Source organism: Sinocyclocheilus rhinocerous, unplaced genomic scaffold, assembly GCF_001515625.1.
Source record: "Sinocyclocheilus rhinocerous isolate Xijiao unplaced genomic scaffold, SAMN03320098_v1.1 scaffold1841, whole genome shotgun sequence".
NCBI classification, from domain to species: Eukaryota; Metazoa; Chordata; class Actinopteri; order Cypriniformes; family Cyprinidae; genus Sinocyclocheilus; species Sinocyclocheilus rhinocerous.
Genome location: NW_015666172.1, coordinates 397,653 through 409,313, shown reverse-complemented (window position 1 = coordinate 409,313; position 11,661 = coordinate 397,653). Strand labels below are relative to the sequence as shown.

Below are 11,661 nucleotides of genomic sequence, written 5' to 3'. Positions count from 1 at the left end.
ACTCGGGGTTAGTTGTCACATTTTACGCCAGTGAATATTTCTCAGGATATATTTTAATTTTAATCGTTAATCGTATATCATCAGAGATGTCCAGTTGTCAGTTTTATTATTATTTAGATTATTTAGATACTATTATAGTATATATAGTAGCATATATATGGTATACATTTGGAATTAGTTTTTTGTTTACTTTTAAAGATTTTGTAATTTTGTTATGTACTTTTGTCATATTATTTTTTAATAATTTATATAACTATATAAATTTATATGAATTCATTTATATAATTGTATTCAGTGATTGCGTGTTTTAGTAGGCTACTTCAACTTAAAAGTATTTCGGTTAGTTGCCAAGGCAACATTTCTAATTTTGATTTAAGTTTTTTTCAACATTTAAATTGAGGTTTTTACGTATGCCTAATATATTTTATTTTATTTCAGCTATATTTCAATGACCGAGAGCGATTTTAGTTAACGATAACAACACTGCTTTATATCTTAATGTGTCGACTACAAAAATGTTTTTTTGTTGAGATGTTTAGCTGGTATTTTTCATAAGTTCATCCAGACGCTCATTATAATGGTTCCGATAGTTTAGACAGCTGTGCTCTGTCCCTTTTCTCCTCCCCTTACTCGCTGTGTTTGCAATCTGTATTTGAATGAGAGCAGAAGTTCTTCAATCTACTTCAAACGTCTCGAGCGCACGAACTGAACGGAAGGGAACTCGAGCGCGAGCCGTGACAGAGACCATATGACTGAGATCTCACACGGCGAAATAAACATGAGCTGCAAATCGACTTCGATCGTGTCTGCGAAAATGAACGGCAGATAAAGCATCAGTACAAGCTGCATCCTGATGCCAGTACAGCACCTGGAGGAAAAGGTAATACAAAACCACTCCACTCAGCTCTTGTGTGCTTGCTGTCATTTAAAGCCAGAATTATTATTTCATAAAGCTTTAAATTACTCAGACCTCATTGTAAAAACGCATATTTACAGGTTTTATATGGACAAGACTTTAGCTTACTGTACATAATTATCATGAATTTATTATCGATATAAACCTTTAGTTTAAACCTTTAGTCCAATTGGTTAGTTACAGTTAGTTTATATAATGCACTGATGCACTGAATATTCTGCTTCACAGCAAGGCTATGGTGGCTTAGGCTGTAACCTTGAGTGATTTTGTTTTATAGTTGTTTTTTCAGAGCGCTTATCAGCATGTCCTGAACCTTGCTCTCGGGTCCCTAAAGATCTTGCATTAGTGTGGCTGTTTAATTATCACGTGCAGTAATTGCCTACTGTCCACCCACTCATCTCAGTTCTTTAATCATCCTTTCTATCTCTTTTTGTCTTTCCTGAATGCAGCTTTCTTCTTTTGTGATAAGACCTTCCCAACCATTACACAGGGCTTTTAATCAGATCTATAGACTGCTGGAGTTAGTGTGTGAAAGGTGGGAATGATTCTAAGAGCCCACAGGTCTAAAATTATGTGCAACAATTTTAAATTCTAAGTATGAATTCTAAAATTTAAACTACCTTTTTTAAATTTTGAATTTAAACAATCAGGTGACCCAGAATCCTACTGCCCTAATGTATAATGTTAGATGTAGCCGCATCCAGTGCAAAAGTCCCATTCACTTTCCATTCAGATTTCAGGATGTCATTAAGTCTTATTAGTTAACCTGTGCCACAACTATGCCTTGTCAGTGTATAGTTTGGCATAGTCAGCATCAATGGCTCTCAACTTTGAGCTTCAAATATACAAGCTGTCAATTAACTAGACATGCCCCTGTATGTGCATAATTTTCATACCATCATGTGAAGACGTTTCCCAGCCTGTGCTCTTGAGCATAGCTCTTTTGAGTCCACTGAACCTTAAGGAGCATGTGACAGATCAGCATGCTGGCGCACCATGCTAAAAGTGAGAGAGAGCGAGAGATAAAATGAGAGAGAGTTGAATTGGACTTGACGTATTAAAAATCCTTATACTTGGTCTTGGTTGACTAGAGATCAGGTGGATCAATGTCCACGTCAGGGATGGTGATTGATTAAGCCGTTGGCTAAGACACACAATCCTGTCTCACGCAGTAAGGAATATGAGCAAGCTGGATGCTTTTCTTACATGTAGACCTTTTTCTCTGTGCAGCTTTGTTTACACACCTGTAAAAAGCCATTTGCCATGATGTCTAATGGATCCGTAATAGCCATATGTACAATTGAAAAGCAAGAGTGTGTATGTGAGCTCTTTATGATTGCCCTGTTTCTTTGGAGATTATTATATGTGCGTGCATGTGTGTGTGTGTGTGTGTGTATATACTGAACACTCTTCTTCTATATTTCCCAGATGTCACCTGAAGATCTCAAGAATTAGCTGGGAACCTTTCAGACCTTCTTAAAACTCTTGTAGCTGACTGTAGAACTGGTTTAGACAGTCTTTTTTTTTGTATCATCCAACCCATCGGCCCTTTAAAACAATGGCGTCCTACAGCCCTGCATCCACGGAGGAGCGGTCCTCAGAGGTGTCGAACGTAAACCTGAAGGCAAATGGCTCACAGGAGTCCATGAAACTGAAAAAAGAAATATCTTTGCTCAATGGTGTGTGTCTCATCGTGGGAAACATGATTGGCTCTGGGATCTTCGTCTCACCCAAAGGCGTACTGATGTATAGCGGCTCCTATGGGTTGTCTTTGTTAGTGTGGACAATTGGTGGGATCTTCTCGGTGTTCGGGGCACTCTGTTATGCTGAGCTCGGGACGACCATCACCAAGTCGGGTGCCAGCTACGCCTACATCCTGGAGGCTTTTGGAGGCTTTTTGGCTTTCATCCGTCTATGGACTTCTCTTCTGATCATCGAGCCCACCAGTCAGGCTGTGATAGCCATCACCTTCTCCAACTACATGGTGCAGCCCATCTTCCCCACGTGTATAGCGCCCTACGTGGCCAATCGTCTGCTGGCTGCAGCCTGCATATGTGAGTTGATGCATGTGGATGTGTGTGTATATGTTTGGGAGTTGCTTTTGTAGTTTATCTTTGAAGATTTGTGTACCTCAAGTCTTCAAGAACAAAATTTGAGCTATGAAACTTAAAAGGAATAGTTCACCCAGAATAATTTACCTACCATTCCGTGGAACACAGAAGGAAGAATGTTGAAGAATATACGCTACTGTTCAAAAGTTTGGGGTCAGTAAGATTTTTTTTATTGTATTAAATTGATCATAAATTCTGTTCTTCTGAACTTTCTTTTCATAAAAGGATCTTTAAAAAACGTGTCATGGTTTCAACAAAAATATTAAGCAGCACAACTGTTTTTAACATTGATAATAATCAGAAATGTTTTTTTTTTTGAGCACCAAACAGCATATTAGAATGATTTCTGGGTGACACTGAAGACTGCAGTAATGGCTGCTGAAAATTCAGCTTTGCCATCATAGGAATAAATTTCATTTTAAAATACATTAATATAGAAAATAATTATTTGAAATTGCTATAATATTTCACAATATTACAATTTACTGTAAATTTACTTTTTTAAATGCGGCCTTGGTGAGCATAAGAGACCTCACAGACCCCAAACCTTTGAACATTCTCAACATTTCTCCTATTGCATTCTACGGAGAAAAAAGAAAGTGTTTGAAATGACACGAGGGTTTGTAAATGATGACAGAATTTAAATTTTGGGGTTTAATTAGCTCTTGAATTCAAAGTTTAGTTGCATTTTTGCATTCACTGAATGTTAGTGGGAAAGTAGGTAACACTTTAAAAGAGTGTGTGAACAGTGAAAGAATTAGCAGCAGGAAGTGGGTAGCAGGTAGCAGGTTAACATTACACAAACACGTGAACACAGAGCTAGATTTACCACAGACAGCAATAGCGCATGAAGTGGCATAAAACATCATGAGCAATATATGGAGTTCAAAAGACACTCACAGACAAAGTAAAATAGATCTATGTTATTATCATCTGATACCATCACTTTACTGTAGTACCATCACAGTCCTTTTTTTGTAAGGGGAGAAAAAAGAAATGATGAGGTTATGAGAAAAAATGAAAGCCTGTCAGAATTTGATGTTGAGTGGAAAAGGGAAGAAGAAGAGAATGTGTCAGATGAGTGCTGCTGATGTGGAGGGTTACATTCACGTGATTCGTCTCGCTCAGCACAGACATGCACAATTGCGCAAAAAGTGCAAACTGAAACAAAAAATGACAATTGAACTGGCAGTTCTTGAAAGGCTTCAGAATTTTGAAATCTGAGAATTTTTTCACACACGTAATCTAGATAAATGGTTTTCAATCCTGGTTCTGGGGACCCACCACTCTGCACATTTTGTATGTCTCCCTTAACTGACACACTCAGCTGAACTCATGGAGCTCTCACCTGCTACAAGTAAATGATGACAAAATTCTGTCATCATTTACTTGTTCTCATGTCATTCCAAAACTGTATGACTTACTTTATTCTGTGGAACACAAAATATGCTATTTTGAAAAGTGTTGGTAGCTAAACAGTTTGGTGACCATTGACTTCCATTGTTAAAAAATAAATAAATAAATAAAAATTTCTCTAATTTGTTTCATTTATCTTCCACAGAAAGAAAGAATATCTGGAATGGATCTGGAATGGCACGAGAGCAATAATAAATTCAATGTTCATTTTGGGTTAACTATCCCTTTAAGCATGCTTAATATTTACATTTAATTAAGAAGCCTATCTCAAAATAGGCTCACTAAAATAGAATCACATTATAACATGGCCATATTCCACAAAAAAGAAATAGTTCACCTCAAAAATGAACATTTTGTCATCACTTACTCATGTCGTGCTAACCACATGAAACGCATAATTAGATATCGTTTCTATACAGTGGAAGTGAATGATGCTAGTTTTATATTTTCATTGTTTATTCATTATAAAAGATGACATAACCATAAAGGAATGAGACACATATATGCCTGTGACTGTGCTGTCTGCCCTCCTTAAGCAGAGAGACTCTAGATTAGAAACGGGTGTGCGAGCAGTTTATGAACTTGAGGCAACATTGATAGCAACCGTAATAACAGATAAGATGAAGTTGGAGCAGGGCTAGAAAACATTATTTTTTGGAAATGTAACCCAAGCTTAAAAGACACAGGGAGGGTTTGTGTGTGAGAGAATTTTAATATCCACATATTATATAGTTTTTTTCCTGTTGTTTAATGTGTCAGACAGTGACTGTATCTTGTAAGAGTTAGTAAGTCATGTGACACATGGTAACTTCCTCATTTGGAGTTAAGGCTAACACACTCTGACTCTCAATTTCAGTTCAGTTTCCACTGTTTTATTTCCTGTATGAATGCACTATCAAAGGGTATCTGCAATACAAAGCAGTACAAATTTGTTCTAAATTGTTCAAATGTGCCCTCATGGAATGCGTTATCAAAGCGCAGGTGCTTACAGCTGGATTTTCTGTACGACAGAAAAAATGTCCCACTCACGCACGCAAACTTTAGTGCTGTCCTAAGCTGTTTCGCTCCTTGCAAAACAACCAGCAGGAGTGCTAGAGTCAGCAGCCCTGCTTCCTCAAGCCAGGAAGACTACCTTACAAAAGACGCACACACAAATCAAGACATTCCAGGGCTAGAACAAACTGACCCCTGAAGATCATTGATCCTCTTGGAAAACAGGGGAAGACCGTATCCATTTCGTGTTATTGCAGTGATGTTGTGACTAGACTCAGACTCAAACTCAAACTCACAAGAAAACCCATGTGGATCCTTAAAGGGATAGTCCACCCAAAAATTAACAGTCTGTCATCATTTACTCACCCTCATGTCGTTCTTTGCTTTCTTGCTGGGGAATACAAACCATTTTGGTTCCCATTGGATTCCATGGGGAAAAAAATACAATGGAAGTCAATGGGAATCAAAACTGGTAATCAACATTCTTCAAAATATGTTCTTTTCAGCAGAAAAAATATATGCATACGGGTTTCGAATGAAATGAGGGTTAGTAAATGATGACATTTTTGGTTGGACTATCTTTTTAAAGGGGTCATATGATGCTATTTTAAAGATCATTATTTTGTGTATTTGGTGTAACAGAATATGTTGACATGCTTTAATGTTCAAAAAACACATTATTTTTCAAATACTGTACATTATTGTAGGTCCTCTATGCCCCGCCTCTCTCAAACACGTCGTTTTCAACAAAGCCCCCTCCTTTGACAAGCGCAGTCTGCTCTGATTAGCCAGCTGATCCAGTGCATTGTGATTGGCCGAACACCACAAGCACGCATCGGAAATGTAACGCCCCTTACCATAATCACGAGCTTCATCTTTCAAAATAAATGAAAAGACAGAGCCCGAAAGGGAACAGAGTCGCGTGACAGACACAGTGATGATGCAGTACACAAGCCACGGTTAAGACAGCTGAACTCCCCCCACCTACAATCCCTGCCGGTACGAGACTCAAACCCACAACCTTTGGGTTATGAGTCCGACTCTCTAACCATTAGGCCACGACTTCCCCAAACTTAAACTGTTTATACTTACAGTCGCTGATTCAGAAGCGCCAGATTGTCATAGCAAAGTCGGAATTGTTGTGCACAGCCAGCCTTGTACTCTTCCATAAAATGCGTTGCACAAATTCAAACAGCTGGGTTGTGCTGTTCTGTTGTAAATAAATCTTAACCAATGATTCCTAACTGCATCTACTTCCGGAAGGCCAAATAAAGTGCTTTTGCTTTCGCACTGAAACACACAGCGTCTCCCTGACATGCTGCATCAACACTACTGCTGTTCCTGAAACCACGCCTTCTTTCTTTGCGTGCACATTTGGGCGGCATTATGCTAATATTTCCACATAGTGACGTAGACATGTGGGGGCGTGTTAGAACGAGCCGTTTTAGGTAGGCGTGGCTGAAAATCATTCTAATATGCTGATTTATTATTAGAATTATCAACAGTTGTGCAGCCAAATATTTTTAAGTTACGCCTTCTTTCTTTGCGTGCACATATGGGCGCATTGTGCTAATATTTCCACATAGTGACCTAGATATGTGGGGCGTGTTAGAACGAGCCGTTTTAGGTAGGCGTGGTTGACTCTTAACTTTTATAAAGAATATCTCTTTGGATTTGAGACTTTAGTCTTTGCAACTTTACAGATCTTCTTTATGCACCAAGAGCTTGTAACACTCCAAAGAGAAAGGAAAACTTGAAATCGCATCATATGACCCCTTTAAAGCCTAATACATCTTGAGCACAAAAACAGCAGGGCCTGTGCAAGTCGCAAAATATATATAAAAAAAAGTTTAATCTTGACCTGTGTTTGTTCTGTAGGCTTGCTGACCTTTGTGAACTGTGCCTATGTGAAGTATGGAACACGCGTTCAGGACTTCTTCACCTACGCAAAGGTCATTGCCCTCATCGCTGTCATCATCACTGGCCTGGTCAAGATATTCCAGGGTAAAGACACCACAGGAAACTTTTTACTCCTGTATAAGGTTTTTAACTTTGTATCTGTATATATAATATAATCTGATTATGCTGGTTTATGTGTGTGTTTGTGGTCTAGGTTACACACAGAATTTTGAAGGGCTGTTCTCAGGTTCATCTCGGGATCCAGGTGATGTTGCTCTGGCATTATATTCTGCTCTCTTCTCCTACTCTGGATGGGACACGCTCAACTTTGTCACTGAGGAGATCAAAAATCCTGAGAGGTAATTTATCTATAAATGAAATTAATATCTATCTATCTATCTATCTATCTATCTATCTAAAGGCCTTAATCTTTGATTCACTCAATTCACTGAATGTATAATTGAACACAGCAAACATGTGATTGGATCACATGCCGTTTTGTGGGATGCTCAGGTCCGTTATGTAACAACAGCTCTCCTTCAACCTTCCTTCCCACAAACTATCCAAGCACTTCTCCATTTGGGCCTCTGGGTAGAAGTAAAAAAATATAAATCTGTGGACATATGAAACATATTTGTCAGCATTAGGCAGAGCACTGCTCTACCAGCTCTGAGAGTTGTAGACTTAATTGTATGCATGGTAATGCATTCTGCTGCTCTCTGGTGGTCATGGTGTTTTGCAGAAATCTCCCGCTGGCCATTGCTATCTCCATGCCCATTGTCACAGTGATCTACATTCTTACCAATTTGGCTTACTATACAATCCTGCCCATTCCTGCCATCCTGGTCAGTGATGCCGTGGCTGTGGTGAGTATTCATCTCTGGTGGTCGTCAATATTGTTCATCAATATAGATTCATCTCTTAGCTGTTCTCATTAGAATTTTGTTTTTATTAATTTTTAAAAAGAACAATATAATAACATAACAACATACACTACTGTTCAAAAGTTTGGAGATTTTTGAAAGAAGTCTCTTATTCTCACCAAGGCTGCATTTATTTGTAAAAACATTAATATTGTGATATAATATTATAATTTTAAATAACTGTTTTCTGTTTTAATTCTGTTTTTAAAAATGCTATTCATTTCTGTGATGGCAATGCTGAATTTCCAGTCTGCAGTGTCACATGATCCTTCAGAAATCACTCTAATATTTTTCTTAATATAATATTATTTTTTCATCATTTTCTGTAAATTTACATTTGCAATTTGCAAATTTGCATTTATTTCATAATATATTTTTTTTGGTATTATTAAAAATGCCTTTACTGTCACTTTTGATCAATTTAATGCATCCTTGCTGAATAAAAGGGTTTATTTTTTCAAATAAATAAATAATAATCATACTCAAACTTTTGAACAGTAGTGTACATTAAAAAAAGAAAAAAGAAAATTGAAAGAAAGTTTCTTGGCTGATTAAAGTTTTAATTTACAGACATTTGCAGACCAGGTATTTGGGTATTTTAATTGGACAATACCAGTCGCTGTTGCCTTCTCCTGCTTTGGAGGATTAAATGCTTCAATAGTGGCTGCTTCAAGGTGAGTAGTATCTAACATGGGTAGTTTAATCAGTGTCATTGATGCCATCTGAATCACCACATTATTTCATCTCAGGGACCATTTTCATTCTAACTTTCATTCTCAGCTCATTTCTCATTTGCGTATCTCCACTCAGGCTGTTCTTCGTGGGCTCCAGAGAGGGCCATCTGCCAGACTACCTGTGCATGATTCAAATCACCCGCTTCACCCCCATCCCTGCCCTACTCTTCAACGTCAGTTCCCATTTCAACATCTCCATTTGTGTCCTAATATGCTGTATTACATGTACTAATGTTCTATTTCAATTCTGTGTTTTTCTTTGTCTGTATTCCATGTCTTTAAAATCATCATTCATGTCTGTAAATCTAAGTGTAGCTATTCTCAAATGCCTTGTTGTGTGACAGGGTGCCATGGCTCTTGTGTACCTGTGTGTGGAAGATGTCTTTAAACTGATCAATTACTACAGCTTCAGCTACTGGTTCTTTGTGGGTCTGTCTATCCTGGGACAGCTGTACCTGCGATGGAAACAACCAGACAGACCACGACCACTAAAGGTAAACAAACCAGTGTCTGCCATGTATTATTTTGAATTTTTTTTAATTAGTGAGAAAGCTAAATCCAGCAACGCTTGATTTTTATTTCAACCAAACCAAAGCAACATTCAAGTGTTGCTTATGGAAGCCAGTTTCTGCCTCAGAGTAAAAAACTTAAACAAAAGAAACACAGGGACCTGTTTGTGAGATAAAAGTCACACTGTGTTATATAAAGCCACATTGTGAGATATAAAGTTGCAATTGTGATAAAGCCTAGAAAGTTGCAATTATGAGTAGTAAAGTCACAGTTGTGAAATGAAAATATCTGCCATCCTGCTGTTGTAGTCATCATAAATTATATGCATTAATATATAATATATCATATATATTAATACATCATAAAATACATGCATTTTCACGTGAGTAGGTTTGGTCAGAAGGTGTTTGCTAAGAATATAAAAAAATTAAACAAGTAAATGGTATTTCATACTGTGTGCCTTTCGTACTGTGTGATCTTAAAGATATGTAATATTTATGAATAACTATATATTAACTTCCATAGTGTTCATGCATTTCAATACATAAAAAGTTACCAATTATCATGTAGCCTTAAGTCAGAAATGTAAATATACATTTGCGAACAGAAGTCGTGTTCGCATGAGGAAACGCGTTCCATTCAATCGGTTACATACAGTACATAGGCAAACTATAGGTATGGTCATTACTCATATCTTTATTATAAATTTATGCTTAACAAATATATCACAAAGGAGCGCCAAAATACGACTCGAGCAGACTCATTGAATAATTATCACTCATTTGTCTTACCTTTTTCTTTCAGCTCAGCCTGTTCTTCCCAATTATATTCTGCCTCTGCACAGTATTTCTTGTGGTGGTGCCTTTATATAGCGACACTATCAACTCATTAATCGGCATTGCCATTGCCTTATCGGGAGTGCCCGTCTACTTCCTGTGCTGCCATCTACCTGCCACACGTAGGCCTATGTGGCTCAGGAAGTTTATTGGTAAGTCTCCTAAAAGTCATTTAGGTTTACAGAGTTCATTGCTGCTAAAACTGGTATGTGTCTATTTTCATTTCCTCTTCACCAGCATCTTCAGGCATACTCATTCAGAAGGTGTGCTACTGTGTTCTTACTGAGATGGACAAAGAAGGTGAAAAGGCAGAGTAGAAGAGGATGAGGCACTGACAAGTAAACCGGAATAATCTCTGGATTCAAGACTGGGCATGCAATACTAAAGCTGCTAAGTTTTTACACTGGTTTATACAGATATCATTTTAGATTGATCAGATGTCATGTGAAACCCCCCCCCAAGTCAATGCAAGTCCTTTATATTTATTAGAGATATTTATGCTGCGTTTTGATCAGTTGAATGCTGGTTTGATGGGGAACAGTAAACCAACTCCTTGCATGTGAAGAAACTTGGACTTTGAGGTTGTTGCGGGGATGAAATTATAGCACTGATAACAGAGAAATTATTTAGAGACATTTGTACAATTGCTTTGAAATAGCCATAAACCTAATTGTTGCACACTAATACACACATAAATTTAGATGCTCGTACACTGAGTCTAATAAAAGACCTTGTTGTTTGTTGAAGAAAGGAATTGCCACTACAACATCTTTATCTTTACAGGCGTGTATATGAATATTGAAAGCAGTATTTTCCATGTTTTCTTTTCTAAAGACTGAAATGACAAAGGCAGTGTTATTATGGATTTGTGATAAATAACTGGTTGAATAAAAAAAAAAACTAAATAAAGGACAAATAATGCAAAACCTGTGCATGTTCATCATGAAGGGACACATAAATATTAATGTTAACATTTAGTCAGCCATTGTTTTTAAGTGCTTTGGATGAAAACTACTATGGCAGGTCTTTCAGCCAGTTCTATCAAACCCTTACAATTAATCCAGAACGCGGCAGCAAGATTAATTTTTAACGAGCCGAAAAGAATGCACGTCACACCTGTTTATCAGTTTGCACTGGCTACCAATAGCTGCTCACATAAAATTCAAGACATTGTTTGCCTACAAAACCACCACTGGCTCTGCACCCCTTTACCTAAATTCATTGCTTCAGAATTATGTGCCCTCTAGAAACGTGTGTTCTGCAAATGAACGTTGCTTTATTGTGCCATCCCAAAGCACAAAATCACTTTCACTGACTTTTAAA

The 11,661-nt window shown here is 37.6% G+C and overlaps 1 protein-coding gene across 1 annotated transcript; it reads left to right on the top strand.

Annotated features, from left to right (window-relative positions):
• The first annotated feature begins 700 nt into the window (after positions 1–700).
• LOC107731885 (Y+L amino acid transporter 2-like) lies at positions 701–11,420 on the top strand. Its single transcript, XM_016543073.1, has 10 exons — positions 701–880; positions 2,345–2,970; positions 7,315–7,440; positions 7,550–7,694; positions 8,078–8,201; positions 8,829–8,932; positions 9,069–9,165; positions 9,337–9,486; positions 10,307–10,490; positions 10,576–11,420. The coding sequence occupies exons 2-10, from the start codon at positions 2,475–2,477 to the stop codon at positions 10,653–10,655; spliced, it is 1,506 nt and encodes a 501-aa protein (XP_016398559.1). The 5' UTR covers positions 701–880; positions 2,345–2,474; the 3' UTR covers positions 10,656–11,420.
• The last annotated feature ends 241 nt before the right edge of the window (positions 11,421–11,661 follow it).